Source organism: Coptis chinensis, chromosome 4 (genome assembly GCF_015680905.1).
Source record: "Coptis chinensis isolate HL-2020 chromosome 4, ASM1568090v1, whole genome shotgun sequence".
In the NCBI taxonomy this organism is placed as follows: Eukaryota; Viridiplantae; Streptophyta; class Magnoliopsida; order Ranunculales; family Ranunculaceae; genus Coptis; species Coptis chinensis.
The window spans coordinates 70,716,296-70,736,262 of NC_141459.1; the positions used below are offsets into that span (position 1 = coordinate 70,716,296).

A 19,967-nucleotide genomic window follows, 5' to 3' on the forward strand; every position below is an offset into this window, starting at 1 on the left:
AAAAATAATAAATGCGGAAGATAGTTAACCGAAAGTGCTAAGGGTTTAATGCAGATTTCGAAGAAGAAAACGAAGATTTACTCGAGCGACCGTAAGATAATTGATAGAGACAATGGATTAGGTAATTGTGTGAATGTAATACCATAGAGCTAAAACTTCTTTTGATGAAAAATAAATAAAAATAAAGTATGTGTTTGCTATTGAATGTTGTTTTTGTGACAGATAACATACCTGTGGAAAACTGACAATGTTGTTGATTTATGTAGTTGAAATGAAATAGAACGAGACGCCCCCATATAGAAAAAAACGCCCCCAATGTGTACTTAACTTTGCAAAATTAGGCTAAGCGAGCATAAAAGCGTTCAAACTTAGGCTGACGAAGCTAAACGTGGTAACCTCGTCAGATTTTGTCGGAACGATAGTAATGAGTAAACGAGCGTAAAAAGTGTTCAAACTTAGACTGACAAAGCTAAATGTGGTAACTTCGTCAGATTTTGTCATAGCGATAGTAATGAGTAAGCGAGTGTAAAAAGTGTTCAAACTTAGACTGACAAAGCTAAATGTGGTAACTTCGTCAGATTTTGTCGTAGCGATAGTAATGGCTAAGCGAGCGTAAAAAGCGTTCAAACTTAGACTGACAAAGCTAAATGTGGTAACTTCGTCAGATTTTTTCGTAATGATAGTAATGAATTAAGTGAGTGTAAAAACGTTCAAACTTAGACTGACGAAAAGATGATTGTAAAAGTGATGTGTCTTGACCCTTCGCTTCTAACGGCGGCGGAGAGATAAGCTAATGAATCTGCATGACGTAAGTCATTTCGGGGTCTTTGAGTGATAGAGATGCTATCAAATTGTCGAGCAAGGCTATGTATCAAACTAAGATAAGCCGCCATACGGTCATCTCTTGCTTCAAAAGACCCGCCAAACTGATTGGCCACAAGGCGAGAATCCGGTATAATCTGGAGCTTTTCGCGACCCCTTTTCAAAGCCGTCCCTCAAGGCACAAACGGCAGCCTCGTGACTTTCGGCTTCGTTATTTGAAGCGGCGAAGCCAAGTCGCACAGATTTCTCAATCTTCTCTCTGCCGGGTTTAACAAAAACGCATCCAATTCCAGACCCAGATTTATTATGGGAGCCATCTGAGTAAACAATCCATAGGTCAATTGGATTAGGAATTACGTTTGCAAGTTAGTCTTCATCGCCCCCAGTTACTGGTGGCAGAATGTCTTCCATAGATTCTTCTTGGCGCAAGAAATCGTCAATAGGAGAATCATCAATCGGAAAATCAGCTATCAAAGAAGCTAGAGCATGTCCTTTTTCAGCAGTACGACTTTCAAAGACAATGCTATATGCACTAAGATAACTTTCCCATTCAGCTAATCTGCTTGATTCTGATAAAAAAGACGGGTCTACCATCATCGACAAAAAGAACAGCACTAACAGCTTGAGTTGTAGCTGCTAGGTACATGCCAATCGGTTGACCCGTTGAAGGACTTGTCAATATAGGAGGACTGACCAAGTATTTCTTCAGCTGTTGCAATGCCATCTCACAATCAATGTTCCAAGTTGCCGCCCCCTTTAAAGTCTGGAAGAAGGGATGACAACAATCGGAATATTTAGAAATAAATTTATGAAGAGCGGCAAGCCAACCAGTAAGCCGTTGAATTTCCTTCTTATTTTTTGGTGATGGCATATCAATAACGGCACGTATCTGATCAGGATTAGCCTCGATACCTCTACGAGTCATGAGGTATCCCAGAAATTTTCCAGAAGAGAGGCCCAAAAGAACATTTGGCGGGATTGAGTATCATGTTATACTTGTTAAGCCTATCAAAAACAAGTTAAAGATCGGAAAGATGATCACCCGTATTGTTCGATTTAACGACTATATCATCGATATAAGCCTCCATTATTTTTCCCAACAGATCGGAAAAAATTGTATTGAAGAGTAAAATCCATTTCACCTAGAAGATTTAAACAGACAGACGCCCCCGGTCGAGCCTATGTGGAAAATGGCACCTGCCATTACCTCTTACAAGAGTTAGAGATTTTAGGCGGTACACACTTTTGGGTCCGACTGGAGATTGTCTTTTTCTTTGCGTGTAACCAACCTATCTAGGTCGGTAGTTTGTCTGGGATTGTGGTCTTCCCTCTAGTTACTTCAATGACACCTTCCATCCCTGCCTGGTCGGACCTGTCTGGGATGGCTGTTTTTCTCAAATCTGCGAGGTCGGCCTTCCCTGTCAGGTCGGTCCAATCTAGGATGAAGGTTTTCATTATACTTTCTTCTGTGACGCCTTTTTTCCCTGTCTAGATGGACCTGTCTAGGATGGCGATTTTTCGCAAATCTGCGAGGTCGGCCTTCCCTGTCAGGTCGGTCCAATCTGGGATGAAGTTTTTCCTTATACTTTCTTCCGTGACGCTTTCTTTCGGAGGCATTTGTATCGCCGTTTGCGGTAGCGGCGGCGGCGGTGCTGCTGCCTTCCGGAACCTAGTAACAAAAGTACGTAACTTTTCGTCACGTTATTGCTTGATGTTTAGAAGTGAGTCGACATTCTTTGACGTCTTGCAATTGTGGCGGAAACGATTAACAAACTGATTTTCTAGTTCATTGAATTGGTGAATTGATCTTGAAGGCAACTCATTAAACCAGCGTAATGCTTCTCCTTTTAGAGTTGATGGAAAAAGCTTACATATGAGCGGATCATCTCCACCCCATAACACCAACTTATTTTTTAACGATAGAACATGCAAGCCAGGATCTCCTTCTGACTCATCATAAAGTTCAAAATCTGGTTGTTTGAAGTCGGGATGGTGGTAAGCTTCTTGAATGTCGAACGAAAACTTATCAAGTACGCCATCATTGACTGTTAAGTTTTTCATTTTTACATCCCTTGACTCTCTATCGTTAAGTTCTTTTGCAATCAACTCTTTCAACTATTGTTCTGTTAGAGTTAAAGTATTGGCTCGAACAACTGGACGCCCCCGGTCGTGCCCATGTGGAGAAGGATACTTTCCATTATCTCTTATTGGAGTTAGAGATCTTTGGCGGTACCCACGATCAGCTCCGACCGGTGATTGTCTTTGTCTATCCTCAGTAACTGTTACTGTCTAGGCGGTAGTCACCCTTGGCGGGTGGTCGGAATAATTATACCACTCCATGGTTTGTTTCTTTTGCGGGATGCCCGCCTTCGATCATGTCGGACATGTCTCGGATGGCGGTCTTCCCCGAAATTGCTTCTCGAGGTAAATCTTCCCTTTGAGATCGGACATGTCTAGGGTAGTAGTTATCCCCGCCAATCCGATTCTCCCCATAAGTACGGAAATAGGGTCATTACTCCTAGAGCGTGCAATCGGTTGATTTATTTGAGAAATAGCGTTCTTCGAGGACGACGAAGTGGATCATCAAGACGGTCCCATTAATGGAATGGCTGTGTCCCTTCGTGGTCGCCTTTGATGTTGTTGAATTTGCAACATCGCCCACCGCCTTTGCCTCTTTGCCGGCTTCCTTCTCAAGTTCTGTTTAAATTTTTGACTCGTCGTAACTCCCGCCAACCGTATTAGGGGTGAATTGGGTGTTACTATCACCTTTTCCGCTAGTTGGCGCGGAGAGTAATGTCCACGCCCATATCCATATCCATGTCGGTGAAGGATCGACATGGACAGACGGGCGGACCGCATGGAGGACTATTGACTTGTCGATTTTCTTGTTGCAAGGCTGTTAAGGGTGGCGCACACTTATGCGCCTTTCATGGAGGCGAGGGCGGTGGCGGTTCTTATTTGCTTCTGATCGGATGTTGAGAATTGATCCTACTACTAGGAGCAACTTGATTATTCAACGGTTCATGCATCGGCCGATTTGAATTTCGAGGGTTGCGATTTTTGTTAGTAGAAGGAATATGTTGACTATTTGGTCTACTTCTCGTGCTTACCATCTTGATTGTTTCACGTGATAATGAATTCTTTTTCCCCACAGACGGCGCCAATTATGTTTCGGCAGTAAACTGCTTCAACACAACGAGAGCAATGGTAAAGAACGCACTAAGAAACAGAGGAATTTGATGTTGGGGGAGATAAAACTGAACCAAATAATGGCTGCCTACGTACCCAAGATCTATTCTCTAGGGATCAAGTTTCCACGTAGTTCCTTATGAAAAATAATGTGGTATTTATATAGGTAGAGTAGAGAGTCCTTGTAGCTCAAGTAGTCTTGTTGCTTGAGTAATTGTGATAGAATATAACTGTCAACTGATAATTATCTTTTTGATAAGAAATGAATCTGGACATAAATCAATGTATATTAGTGGCAAGCCATGTGGCTAAGGTTCAGCCTTAGACACATGAGTTAATGGGCCTGTATATTGATCCATGATATTGCGAATTGGGCTTTAGCCCTGTTGATTAAATGAATAAAATAGAGACCCCTACTAATGGACGTTTGCCACGTAGGTGGGGGTCGAAACAATGGCATTCAATATACAATTCTAGGTGCCATAGAAAATCCACATGTGGCATTAATCATACAACTAATTTAGGTGCCATAAAGAATCCAATCATCACACTAGAACACTAAAAACTAGAAAAAAAGAATCTAGGGTTTGTGGTATTTGGCTCTATACAATCACGAATTAACCTAAAACCTCCTAACCTCCACAAGAAGCATTAGATCAATGGATGAATAAGAAGAAACTCAGTGGGGGATTTATACTAGAACATGATAGAAGAAAAACTAAACTAAAACATAAGAAAAATGTTTCATCTCCCCTCTCAAGAGAAAGGAGATTAACTCCTCATACTATGTTATGAACACAATATGAAAATTAATAATCTTTACTGATGGTAATGGTGAAAAAGGTTTGGACTTTCTTCTCTCTTAATTCTAGATCTAAGATGCAAAACCTAAATTTCCTAGATATCCTTTAACTTGGGTTTTTGTGCCTTATATATTGGCTTACATGTGTGTCTGGATAGATATGCAAATTATATGTTTATTCAGTGTAAACCTCTCTAGAATCTTTTTAGAAGCAATCCTGGAAGAGTTGAATTTGGTTGCACAAAAGTCAGACATGGCCCATTTTTCCCTGCAGGCAATTTCAGAAGTTGTAGCTTCTGACAGCTTTCAGTTTCCTAATTCTTGTGAAACTCTTAATTCTTTTCCATGTTGATCTCCTCTTCCTATGAATTCAAACTTAAGGCTATGAGATCATATTTAAGACTCTTCTAACTCAATTATTATCCTCTTTTAGAGTCCCATTAGGCTTGGCACTTTTGGAGACAAATATGACATTTTTGCCCTAGGCCTTTAGTTATAATTCCCAATGACTCCTTTTTGACTGGTTTGACTTCTTTTCCCTCCATAATTCACTTTTAGATTTTTTGACCTGCAAGAACTCAAATTGCATCATATTAGAATAAATAAATATAAAATGAAGACTAACATACACATAATTGGGGATATAAATTATTACTTTTGAGCATTTATCACAACCCCCAATTAGTATTTTGCTAGTCTCTTAGCAAGTATGTGTTATAGCAGAGAAGTGTTCAAAGCTAACAATACTAATTAAATAATAAACTAACTCACTTTCGCAGGCATCGCGGTTGCATTTAACATATGCAACAAGGCCTTAAACCTTTAAGTTGCCCTTAAAGGATGAGCTATAGCCTTGTGAGGGTTTTTAGTTGATATACCCACAAAATCAATTTTACATATGAACTATGGTGAAATCTAGAGAAAACAATTTTATCAGTTAAGAAATCTAAATGAAAAGGTTACTACTTATCACACCCATAATCGTAAAACCTTAGGCTAAGGTTCTATTCATAAAGATAGAAAAGACTGACTCTCATCCTAACTAGAGCTTATTCATTTTTAACCATTTTGATTCCTTTCTCTTTTCCAACCAATGAAATTTTAACCTCACCTTTGGACTAGTACTTTGACTTCAAATCTCACCATTTCATACACTCACAAGAAAGTCTCTTTTAGATTAGTTTTCAATTTTACCTCCATATACAGGGAAATGAGTAAAAGATAGAACATCCCACATATTTAGTCAGAAAGACGGAAATTTGCAAATATATAAATAAAGTCTCATGAAAAGAATGTCAATCACATTTGAAGTGTCGGGTCTTTCACTTTAGCATCCTCTCACCTATTCTACACTTCATATCAAACTTTAGTGATAAGTCTGGGTATTAAGACGGAGCTTAGGACAGGTTAACAAGAAAAATGAGAAAATGATTCAAATTTTTTTGAGAATATACTAAAGACTTTTTGCACTCGACCTTGCTGGAAATTTCTTCACTTTGTAGACCATAACACTTTAAACTTCTCACCACTTCTGCTCAATTATTTTTATTTATTTATTTATTTATAATTATTTATTTATTTTATTTATTTATTTTTTATTTTTGAAAACAATTTGAGCAAAAGGGATGCTTTCTTCATTTTTCTTTGGTAAACTTTCCTTCAGGATCTTCTTCGTTCTGGCTTTCTCTTTAGTTCTTTAGAAATCCTCAGAAATATGGGTAAGGCTAATAATACGGGTTATACTCCTTATCTGGAGTTGGGTTTAAAATGATTGGTTTAAGAAGAAAAGGCTTAATATATAAGGCTCAAAAGGGTTTAACATGATAATCCTACTAGGTGGGATCACTACGTCAAAACAGAGGATTTAGGACACGCATGACGCCCCAAAATAGGATGGCTTCTAACTGTCTAAAACTAAACCACGACTAATTCCTGGCATTAGACAGCTTATATCAGTCTATGCATATTTTTCGGTCTTCCACTGTTTGCTTCCATCTTCAACATGTTGTCAAGCTACTCCCCTCTCCTTTGAGCGCCTAGAAACCATTTTCCCCCTAAAAAAAATTATCCAATTTGTTTTCCCTCTTAAATTTTTAGGTTCCCAATAAATACCAATCTCTCACTCCGTCTTACTCTCACTACGTCGTTTCTGCGAAAAGAAGGTATCCACTTTTTTTTTCCCCCCACTGAAATTGGTTTCGCACTTAAATCCCCAAATTCAACATCAGAACATTCATGAAATTAAGTTACACTCTTGATATCCAACAAACAAAAAAGAAAGGGAGAATCCATTCTTTTCTTTTCCTAGCCGTACTACGACTTGCCAACAAAGAGATCCTCACATGGGTAATTCCTTCACTTAGTAGCCACTAGCATCACGCTATGCAAAAAGGCCCAACAACAATCCTTTCAGAAAAGAGGAGGAAGAAGTCTTGAGTGAGAAAACATACCCGGGGGATTAATGTCTTTCTTCTGTTTTCATTGCTTCTCGATGGGGTTTGCTTGTTATTCACTTTTTGCTTGTTCTTCACTAACAAGTTTGTGATGTTTTTATTTAATAGGTTCTTCTCCCGTTGGAATTTTTCTCCAAGTAAAGGCTGAATTTTTCTCACTGCTTCTCCAAGCCAAGGTATAAAATGGTTTAACTTTATTTATTATTTGTTTCTAAGATTTAACTTTAGAACTAGGAAGTGTTCAACCTGTCGAAAATGTCGATGGTCTTGAAACAAATGATTGTTCTCTACCAGAATTTTAAGTAGAATAGGGAAAGGAGTTGAAACCCATGTTAAGAAACTTAAAATTGAGATTAGGGACTTTCAAAAACTAATTGTTACTTGTACACTTGGGCTTAAGAAGCTTGGCATTCCTTGCAAACATAGAAAATTCATATTGAAGTACATCCACAATTAATATTAAGATGACTGCATGCCTGCAATGCTAGTGCTGGGCTATTGTTATTTCATGCATGATCAAGTAGTATTTGGGGCTTGTGATCTAAGGGATATTAGTTCTCATTCTATCCTAACACATAACAAATTTCCCATACTCGGTAATTTCCACAGGCAATTCAATATATAACATGTTCACAACACATTCTAACCATGCATGTTGAATTGCTAACTCTCATTGATTTAGATAATTAACATAAGCATAATGACCTATCATACATTGCAGGTACTTATTTTGCTAGTAGTCATCCCATTAATCATTATTATTCTTAGATGCATACCACAATTTCAAATTATCTATAACTATAAAAAAAATTCAGAACATGCTACCTAGTTATCATTAGGGACGTCTTTGAAAGATTCATCCTTACTAGATAAGAAAGAACAAATTACAATAAAACTAAAAAGCTAGTTATCACCAAAAAGCCCATTGACGAAAAAAAGATGAGACGATACATCCATATATAGAGCACCTACCCCCCTCCTCTTCTTATAGCAAGTAGAGAAAGTTTGCGTAATTTAGGATCTTGGTGAGACTATATTCAACATGTGTTACAGGGAACAAGTTGGGAAAGCCAAAAAAGAACCAAACAAGAAAAACCCACCCAAGAACATAATGACAATGTCAGAGTTCAAATCATTGTTGAGTCAATATGACTCTGATGGAGATGGTCGTATAAGCAAACAAGAGCTTAAATAAGCTATCGGTGCTCTTGGATAATGGTTTGCTGAATGGAAGGGTGCAATGGGAGTAAAGTATTCTGATGTGAATGACAATGGATACATTGATGATAGCGAAATTGTGTATCTTGTAGCTTTTGCACAAAGTGAATTTGGCTTGAAAATTGTAGCTTACTGAGCATCATGAAGGTGCTTACAATATTCTATCTTTAATTAGGCTGTTCTCTCTATCACATTTTTTTGTGTGATAAGTAGTGTTTGATTGTGAAGAGGTAAATTTTGCTAACGTACTTGCGTGGTTCGTATAATTTTAATCATCTTCCTGCAATCCATATTTATCTAGTTTATGTTCTAACTTGCAAGATTAGTTTTATGCATGATTGACATTATTATAGTGATCATGTATTACTATTCTGGTTTTATTTAATACAACCAGAACTGAATGTCATGTACCCTGTAGGGAAAACAAAAAAAAAAAAAAAAAAAAAAAAAAAAAAAGATTGGAGGCTAGAACTTAATATTCTGTACAAAAAGTGAACTACACATTCTAGTTTCTGTAGAAACAAATATATTTGTTCCTAAAGAAATTTGTTATCCTACTCCGTGGTAGACTTGTTATCCATGAGGGGAAATCTTTAAGAAAAGTGTATGTCCAATGATTCGTGAAGTTGTAAACCTGCTTCTGTTCTCTGTTTCTGTTTATGTTATTTGTATATATGGGGTTTTACTTGTTTTTCTTATTTGAAATTTCAAAGCTTGAAACTTTTCTTTTTGTTATGGGGTTTGCTTGTTTTTCTTACTTGAGTTTTCAAAGCTTGAAACTTTTATTTTTAGTTTTCAGTTTAACAAGTTTATGTTGTTTTGATATAATAGGTTCTTCTTCAATTATTTCTCACTGCTTCTCCAAGACAGGGTATACAATTGTTTAACTTTCTTTATCATTTGTTTGTCATTTGTTGTGTTTCTCTTGTTATTTTATGTTATTATGTCGTTGGTATTATTGTTTTTATCCGATGGTATAAGTATAAGTATAGTTATGAGTTGTACGTTTTTTTTATACCATATTTTTTTTTGTCAGTCTTTAAGAACATCAAGTGCATGGTCGATTCAGTTATCTATTTTTCATTGTTTGGATATTCAACCTCTACTGATTTAGAATATATATCTATAGATTTCAGTTTGAGTTGGACTAGTTTATTTCAAACTTTATATTTTCAAATAACCTGGTTTCTTGTTTGTAAATGATATGACTTCTTTGGCATTAATTGGTCTTAGCCATAGAGAATAAGGAATTTGCTATTAACATGAAACCACCAAGTGTCCTATATATATATATATATATATATTGTTTGCATTGTTACTGTAATTGTTCCAATTTTGAGCAAACCATTTAGACTTGGTAGGTGGGTTGTTGGGGTGTTAAGTGTGTTAGGAGACAGAAAAGAATTTGAGTACAACTTTCTATGATATATTCCTTTCCTAGGTTTCAAATTGAATACTCTTTTTGAAATCGTACTAATATTATATATGTTGATGTATTTATCTAGAAAATGTCTTCAATGCTTCCAAGCAAGAACTGGATGAAAGCACCGACTTCGTCTATTGAATACCTTCGAGGTGTTAAATTATTCATCCAGTTCACACAAGAGAAATTAGGAAAGGAACTTGACTGGTATTGTTGTCCTTGTGCTAATTGTTGTAATTTAGGGGGGAAGTCAACAGCAAAAGACATTGCTGAGCATCTTATCTGTGATGGTATAGACGAGACATATACATCATGGATACATAATGGAGAGTCGTCTTTCAGAAGTAGTAACTATGTTGAAGCTCCCACTACTTCTTCTACTAGGGATATGTTACCAAGGATGGAAGAGATGGTCAATGACACATCTGGACGAAGTCATCCTATTGACTTAGATGCATGTCTTAACGAAGTTGATGATGGAGATTCACCCAATGCCATACCGCAGGATGTTCAATACGACAAGTTGATGGAGGATGCTTTAAAACCAATATATCCATCATGTCAGGGTGAAGATTCAAAATTATCGACGATGATTGAATTGTTGAGCATGAAGGCTAGACATAAGTGGTCTAATAGTAGCGTCACATAGTTGTTGCAATTCCTTAAAAAGACTCTACCAGAAGAGAATACACTACCTGAGAAGACCTATGTTGCTAAGAACTTGATCAAACCTCTTCACATGAAGTGTGAAATTATTGATGCATGCCCAAATGATTGTATTATATATTGGGATGACAAATATAAGGATTTGATTAGTTGTCCCACTTGTGGTGAAAACAGATGGCAACCGGTGAACCTGTTAAAATCAAAGGCTAAGATTAAACCATGGAAGAAGCTAAGGTATTTTCCTTTGACTGAGAGATTGCAAAAGATGTATAGCATACCATGGATTGCAGAGAATATGAAATGGCATGCAAATGTAGTTTCTGACCAACGCTATATGCGTCATCCTGTTGATTCTTCCATGTGGAACTCAATTAATCTTAAATGGCCTGAGTTTGCTGCGGAGCCACGTAATGTTAGATTAGGGATTGCAACAGATGGATTTAATCCATTTGGCAACAAAAGTAGCACTTATAGTTGCTGGCCTGTTATGATTACTCCATACAATCTGCCTCCATCATTGTGCATGCGGAAAGAGTTTATTATGTTGACACTTCTAATTCCTGGTCCAAGTAGCCCAGGGGATAACATCGACGTCTTCTTCCAGCCTTTAATCAAAGAGCTAAAACAGTTATAGGGTGTTGGAGTTGAATCATATGACTCCCATGCTAAAGAGACATTCATTATGAAGGCAATTTGCTTGTGGGCGATACACAATTTTCCTGCATTTCACCATCTTTCTGGACATAAAATGGCGGGAAGGTATGCATGTCTTATTTTTTATGAAGATACAGATTCTACTTGGCTGAATCATGGAAAAAAGTTTGCTTATATGGGTCATCAAAGTTCCTAGCAGACCCGAATCATCGCTTTAGAGTCCAGAAGGCACAATTTAACGGCAAAGAAGAACATGGTAAGCGTCCTATTCATTTAAAGGGTTCTCAAGTAAAAATTAAAATGAGGCAAATTCAGAACAAGTTTGGCAAGGTGTCGGATATACCGGAAGGAAGGAAGAAGAAGAGAAAAGGACTAAAGAACTAGAAAATTCAGCATTTTCAAAGGATTCTATCTTCTTTACATTGCCGTATTGGGAGGTATTTTTAACATTTGTGGTGTAGTATATCATGTAACTTTATGTATACATATCCATATATTAGCTTATATATTTAATTCCTACAACATTTGCCTATTTGCCATAATCTAGATGTGATGCACGTGGAAAAAAATGTTACGGAGAATCTGTTTGCAGCAATCATGGGTATAGGTAAGAGTAAGGATAGACTTGAAGCCTGTCTAGACCTTAAAGCTAGGAAGATAAAGAAACACTTGTGGCCAGTAATGAAGACTGACAAGTGGTCTTATCCAATAGGTGATTTTTCTCTTTCACGTGCAGAGAGAGTTTTGCTTCGTAGAACTTTGCACCAATTGAAGGTTCCTGTTGGATAAAGTGGAAATTTGAAACATAATGTGGACTTAGAGGATTTTCAGCTCAAGAACCTAAAATCCCATGACTATCACATCCTTTTGCAACATTTATTACCTGTGTTATTGATGCATCTATTCAAAAAAACACAAGCCATTGCGTGAAGTTATTCGTCAGTTGTCTTTATTCTTTAACGTCCTATGCTCCAAAGTCATTTGCCGTGTGAACCTTTCGAACATGAGAAAACTCATTGTGGAAACTTTGTGTGTCTTTGAAAAATACTTCCCGCCTTCATTTTTTGTTTCAATGATACACCTTGTTGTGCACTTAGCGGAAAAGGCACAAATTTGCGGACCTGTTAGATATAGGTGGATGTATCCTTTTGAGAGGTGAGTAAAGTTCTTTATATATATCTTTCTTGTGATTAGTATGTAGTCATTTTGTATTAATTAATGGCACATGCATAGGATGATGAAAACTTATAAAAGGTATATGACCAATCAGACTTTTGTCGAGGGTTGCATCCAAGAGCAATACCTCGTGGAAGAGGCGATGATGTACTGTATGGAGTACATCCATGATGGCAACTTAGGAAGCCATAAGAATGGGAGAAGGGTGATCATGAATGAGGATATTGAAAGTGCACACCCTATGGATAAAAAGGGAAAGCAATATGTTCTTCCAAATATAGAGTATCAACAAGTTCGCAAGTGGGTTTTGACGCATTTTCCAGAAAATGCCGACTGGGAAGAGTAAGTCGTGCATTTACCATTGTTTTGGTAGTCAATACTTGAGTTATGCGTGTCAACTGTCTTGAATTTTTATTATTTTCACAGGAAGTACCAAGTATACCTCCACAGTCAGAAATCAAGGGGTAAAAATTGTAGGGGCAGTCAAGCAAAAGAGTTGGACTATATTCCTTGGTTAAGATTACAACTACAAAATGAAAAAGTATCTCCTTTCAAGAAGATTGTTGATGGTCCATCTTTTACAGCGGTGTCATATAACAGATACATAGCGAATGGGTATATTTTTTATACGTTGGATTCCGAATCAACAACTACAACACAGAATAGTGGGGTTTCCATGAAGGCTATGACTAGTTTTAGGGCAAGCGCCAAGGATAGGAACCTTGTTCATGACAAAGTCACTTACTATGGAGTTGTCAAAAGAATTCTTTAACTTGATTATGCAGAATTTAAACAAACTGTGTTCTACTGTGATTGGGTGCGCATTGAGGATAAAACAATTGGTTGCACAGTTGATCCTGATACGAACTTGGTATTTGTAAATCTTGGGAGGTTCATGAGGAATACAAGTGAGGTTGACGAGCCCTTTATTCTCGTTTCTGAAGCTAAACAAGTCTTTTATTGTCAGGATTTGAGTAGAGATAATTGGCATGTTGTCTTAGATGCTCCAAAGAGGTTGAGTCAAGAGATAGATGCTTATGAAGACCCATTGGTCTTCGAGGCCAGAACAAGTGCTAATGATTCTTCATCAACAACTTTAATTAAGGACGTTCTAGAAGTTGCAGAAGACTGGATTTAATCTTAATGAATAATATTTTTTTTATTTTGATGAATAATCTTAATTGAGGACGTTCTTAGGAAACTTATCAATGAATAATCTTTTTTTTATGGTTGATATTTCTGGGAAAGCTTTTTTGAATTGGGTATCTTTTGTTTCTGTTCATCTTTTCCAATTCTCAACATGGTACAGGTGAGTTAAACAGTATGGCTTGAACATCTTGGGTGTTCTCTGTCTAGTGGCTTTTTCTATTTTTAGTTTTTTCTTTGAATGGTTCAACATATGATACATGCTACATCTATTCCATGTTTTGTTTAATTTTGTCACCTTAGATTTTAACCATTTTGTTGAACTTTATATTTAGGTAAAAAGAAGTCATGTCAGAAGCATCTGAAGCAAGTGGATTTGAAGCAAATGAATCTGAAGCAAGTGAGACGACGACAAAACCAAAAGGTAAAGTAACATTTTTTATTTGATTATTAATTTTTTATTTAATAACGTAAGTTGGTTGGGAAAGTGTTAAACCTATAAAAATGACCCATGATAGTTGATTAAATCTTGGTCTTTTAGTGCATGACTTTCGGTGGCCTGTACTGGTATTTGGTTTATAGCTTAAGCTATGGGAACCTGATCATGGATTTGTATACGAGTTGGGGATTCTAGATACTGGACAAAGATATATGCTTAGAATCCTAGTAATAACCCAGCCAAAACAAAAAAGAAGAGGAAAATCCGTCTATTCCCCTGATATGATTAGTGAGGTCATTATTTTGTGCTTATTGTAACTTGTAAGGCCTTCATTATGCTATGTTGACATGTATGGCTCGCCTTGTTGTGCTTTTGCATTTTCAAAAATATCATTATGTTTGTATGAATTCCACACTCTCTTATTGTATAAGGAATAAGAATTCATGTCACCTTACATTTTTAAGATTTTAGTGTTTACACCATTATCAAAACAGTGGTATCCTTGTTTATCATGCATTTACAGAGAATAAAAGGAATTATATCAGACACATAACTGATTGGCAGAGTGGTTTGAGTGCCTCCTAAAGTTATGAGGTGGTGGCTTCAAAATTTGATGGGCCATTTTTCCTATCGGTTGAAAGTTGAAATAAGCAAGGTTGGAAAGGGAACTATATTTAGAAAAAAAAAATATTTAGAATCGGAATTAAAATATTTAGATATCAAACCAGCATCAATGTATCATAAGTGAAACCAGTTTCTAGAACCGTACCTAGAGTTTGTTATTTTAGTAGTTTTATAAGAGTATAAGACTAACTGACTAAGTGTGTGAGTTATGGTTAGGAGATAAAGGATTTCTGCATGTACTGATTAAGATTTGGGATGTTGCGCCCACGGTTTTAGGCTTGATATCCACTGGATTTGGAAAAAATGATTCCAAGTTTCCAACTATCCAAAAAAAAAAAAGACAACTACAACGAGGATTTCTGCCTGTGCAATTACTTGTTTGATAGACGAACTAGAAAAGGGTGATACTGGAACATGTATTCTCACTATCCCTGGTTTGAAAACGGAAATTATAGGATAAATTGTTTTTATTGACTAGCAAAATTGTGTTCTGACTTCTGAGGGTTTTAGTGGTGTTTTTACCGATTGCCGACCAAATTAAACTGAAGAATGAGAACTGTTTAGGTACCTGTACCTGTGATATTTGGACTGTTAACATGTAAGTATAACTTACCTAGAGAGTTTAATTTTGACCTATATGTACCTAATTTGCTTGTGGTCATGTGAGTGCGAAATGAAATGGTATATGATTTTTGTATTTATTGATCTGCGAACGCAACTTTGAGTTTTTGAGCATAAAAGAAAAGTCAAATTTTATTTTTCTCCTTTTCTTTTATGCCTTTTGGTATATCATGGGAAGACTACTTTCTTTTGAGGACTTGTGGCGACAAGAAAATGGTTTAACTGAAAGGCTGGGGGAATGTGGGTACCCTTGTATTCATGACTTATATTTTACGATGGGAACTGGGAACTATTTTTTGCCAAGCCAATGCAAGAACAACTCTAGCTAATGAAAAGTGATATGGTGCTATCCATGTAACTTCAGTTTTAAGATGGTTCCCGAGGGTTTTTTACTCAAGTATTTTAGATTCCTCTTATTAGTATAATCGACTTAGGACTTTTTGTAGTGGCCTAATGAAAAGATATGAACTAGGTCAATAGGAGAAGGGGCAGGAGGCAGTATAACTGGGGAAAGTGGGGAGCATCGGATCGTGGCCGCGGAACCCTAACCAAGGTCGTGGCATAGGTACGGCAGCAAGAGGAACCAAAGGATGGAATGACAGGTGGACAAGCTGGATGGCAAGGAAGGGAGATATAAAAAGAATAAGAGGTGAAGGGAAAAAGGGGTAGAGAAAAAGAAAGAAGGGGAGAGAGAGAGAAAAAAAAAGAAAAAGAAAAAGAGAAGAAAGTGTGAGAATTTTAGGGTTAATAGAGTTTCGGAGTATAGACTTGAATTGTTTTTACTATTTAGTTTTTTGGTTCATACATTTAGTGCCGTCTGTGGAAAAAGATAAAAGCAAGTTAGTAATGGCACCTATGAAACAAATAGGGAGATCGAAAAGGGTGGCGGTGCAGGAACCGAGGCCGGAGGCCGTAATTGATGAGGAGGGAGACAGAAGAGAGGAGCCGGAAGCAGAAGAGATGCAACTTATGAGAGAAGAGATAGGGAGGTTAAGAGAGGAGAATAAGGAGTTGAGAAGAGAGATGGAAAGGGAAGAGGAGGAAGCAGGCGGAGAAACCAGTGAGGGTGCAGAAGAGGAAGAGGACGGGCCGAATCTAGTTGAAAATCCAGTGACAAGCCTGACAGTTAAACATGTACAAGAGATGATAAATAATAATAGGGAAGTGAACCGACAACAGACGAAGGGTTGTGGGGGAGCCGCCAGCCAGGTGATGGCCGGGCTAAACTGCAATCTACTAGCGGACGGTATCTGGGCTTCTGAGGTCCCAAAGCGTTTCAGCCAACCCAGATTCGAGAGGTACGACGGCAAGGGTGACCTTGCAGATCACATCCTTCATTTTTGGCAGCAGATACCGTTATGGCAAGAGTCTTGATATGATGGGCTGCGGTGTATGATGTTCCCTGCTAGTCTAAAAAGAGGGGCATCAGACTGGTATTACTGGTTACTAGCGGGGTGCATAAGAAATTTTCAAGAATTAGAACATGCATTTATAAATCACTTCATACACCAAAAAAAGCGTGTGGTGGATATCGCGACACTATTCAATGTTCGATAGCAATCAGCGGAGTCAGTGAGGGAGTATCTGTGTCGGTTCAAAGCCGAGACATTGAAGGTTGAAAATTTGGATGAAAGAACCGCAGTGATCGCCTTTGAAAGAGGGTTGCGACCAGGAACAAGAGTACATCAGTCTGTGGCGAAGAACAAGATTGCAACTTTGCATGAACTATATCCACGAGTAGAAAAATATATCAGGTATGAGGACAGTATGCAAACGGAATCTAAGAGGTCAGGGAAAGCAGTGATATCGTTGGAGAAAGACCGGGAACCTCGAAGGGTAAGCGCGACCGAAAAGGAAAGTGGGGGGCACCGCGTATACCCTCCAAGGATAGAGAGAAGCCAGGAGGGGATTCGATAGGAATATAAAGAAAGGAAGCCGTACCACGAGATAGAAGTGACGCCACTGAATAGACCCCTGAGCAAAATATTACCGTTGATCAAAAACCTGCAGGGATATGAGGGGCCGCGGAACACACCAGGGGAACTACCTGATAAACCTTTCTGCGCCTATCACCAGATACGCAATCATGAGACCAATGACTGTTATGCACTAAAGTGGATGGTTCAACGGTTGGTGGAAAAAGGAAGGATGAGAGAGTTTGTAAGGGGAGCACAGAATGAGGAACGTGTGCCGCGCCAAGATCGTATATTAGGAACTATTAATGTGATTTTCAGTGGAGAAGTACTAAGTCATAATGCCCACAGAGACCGAGTGAGGAGGACCGCGAGCATCCAGCAGATCAATGAGGGGTTGGACAGGCCGTGACCAAGGGTAGGGCCATCGGGAGACGGAAACATAATTGTTTTTAGCAGTGCGGATCTACGGGGAGTGGATTCCCCCCATGAAGACGCGCTGGTCATCACAGTAGCAATGGGTAATTATATGGTAAAGAGGCTGTTGATCGATTGTGGGAGTGCAGTGGATTTGTTGCTTAAAGGAGCCTTGGAAGAAATGGGGATTGATCCTAAGCAATTGAGGCCGCCGCAAACCAATTTGTATGGGTTTAATGGGAGTATGAAGGAACCCATGGGAGAACTGTTATTGCTGGTAACCATGGGACCAGTGACGGTTATCGCACGGTTTATGGTGGTGGATTCGTTTTCCCAGTACAATGCAATTTTAGGGAGACGGTGGATTCACGAGATGAAGGCTGTCCCGTCGACGTACTACCAAGTGATACGGTTCACCTCGGTAGGGTCCAGTTTGTCGGAGGAGTGGAAAAATAAGTTAGTACAATTCTTGTCAGAAAACAAAGATGTGTTTGCGAGGGTAATAGAAGAGGCTATAGGATTGGATCCAGAGTTTGTGCGTCATAAGTTACACATGAAGGAAGATGCCAAGCCAGTGAGGCAGCGAATGCGGAGCATTAGACCGAAATATGTGGAGGGAATCCACGAGGAGGTTGCACGGTTGAAAAGAGCTGGAATAATACGAGAAGTGGAATTTATAGATTGGCTATCCAATGTGGTCGTGGTACCAAAGAAGAATGACAAAGTCCGGATGTGTGTCGACTTCACAGATGTGAATGTGGAGTGCCTGAAAGATGGCTATCCCATGCCGCGGGTGGATGAATTAGTGGATAGGACTGCAGGATTCAAAGTATTTTCGTTCATGGATGCATCTATGGGATACAATCAGGTCGCAATGTACGGGCCAGATAAAGAGAAGACGACATTTGTTGTAGAAGGCGGTACCTATTGCTATACGAGGATGCCATTTGGATTGAAGAATGCAGGTGCCACTTTTCAATGGTTGGGGGAGAAAATGTTCGAAAGCAAGATTTGGAAAGGGATAGAAATATATATAGATGACATGGTGGAAAAAAGTATGTCTGAGATAGAACACTTAGAGGGATTAAGGGAAACGTTCGGGATACTGTAGAGATATAATTTGAAGTTGAATCCAGAGAAGTGCACATTTGGAGTGACCACAGGGAAGTTCTTGGGCTACATTGTTACGCATCGAGGAATAGAGGCCAATCTTGAACAGATCAGAGCGTTGGTGGAGATGTCGTCACCGTAGAATGTGACAGAGGTGCAGCGGCTTGCCGGAAGGGTCGCAGCATTGAACATATTTATTTCCAAGTCTTCTGACAAATGTAGACTGCTGTATCGGTTGTTAAAAAGTACACATGATTTCTTGTGGACCTCAAAATGTGACGAGGCGTTTCAAGAGTTGAAGAGATATTTGGGCAAGGCTCCCTTGCTATCGCGGCCAGAGTAGGGGGAGAAGTTATACCTATATTTGGGAGCCACAGAATATGCAGTTAGTTTGCTCCTGGTCTGACTAGTAAATCGAGTGGAGAAGCCGGTGTATTTTCAAAGCAAAATATTACTGGATGCCGAGACGTGGTACAGCAGAATGGAGAAGTATACCCTTGCCCTGATCTTCTCGGTCCTGAAACTGAAACCTTACTTCGAATCACACTCGATGGTGGTGGTGATGAACCTGCCTTTCAAGCAAGCATTAAGGACCGAATCAGGCCGAATGTTGAAATGGGTCGTGATGCTTAGCTCATACCAAATACAGTATCAGATAAGAATAGTGGAGAAAGTGCAAGTAGTAGCAGAGTTTCTGGCAAAATTCCCTGCCGAGGATCCCACATGGGGAGAGGAGATGGTCATGGAACCAGAGAAGGATGGAGAACCCGATCTACTAGACCCGTGGGATAAAAGGAATGGGTGGAGAGTATTTGCAGATGGATCTGCCATGGACGCATGCAGCAGCATAGGGGTGGTCCTGGTTACACCTAACAATAACAGAATAGAACTGACCATGAAGTTAGGATTTGCGGCATCCAGTAACGAAATAGAGTATGAGGCAGTTATAGCGGGCTTGAGAATGGCTGAGGATTTGGGAGTGAAGGAGTTGACCGTGTATTCCGACTCGAACCTAGTGGTATGTCAGGCAAATGGTTGTTCACTGCTCGTTGTCCGCAAATGGAGAAGTACTTATAGGTAGTGCGCCAGAGGGCTAACAAGTTTGTGAAGCTCCGGTTTGTACACTTGGGACACGGTGAGAATAGGCACGCAGACGCTCTAGCGTACGTGGCTGCAACCATGCCTGGGTCTGAGGAAAGAACCATACGAGTAGAAAGATTGGAGAAGCCAAGCATGGATGAATTGATAGAGGTGTGTCAGATCATTGAAGAGGAAGAGGGATGGATGAACCCCA

At 38.8% G+C, this 19,967-nt stretch overlaps 1 protein-coding gene across 1 annotated transcript; it reads left to right on the top strand.

Moving 5' to 3' along the window:
- Positions 1 to 19,154: 19,154 nt before the first annotated feature.
- LOC147504626 (uncharacterized) lies at positions 19,155 to 19,754 on the top strand. The gene has a single exon (XM_086605288.1). The coding sequence runs from the start codon at positions 19,155 to 19,157 to the stop codon at positions 19,752 to 19,754; it is 600 nt and encodes a 199-aa protein (XP_086461414.1).
- The last annotated feature ends 213 nt before the right edge of the window (positions 19,755 to 19,967 follow it).

Excerpts from the sequence above, each read along its gene's own strand:
- LOC147504626 (XM_086605288.1), top strand. The coding sequence starts at position 19,155 with ATGGAGAAGTATACCCTTGCCCTGATCTTCTCGGTCCTGAAACTGAAA.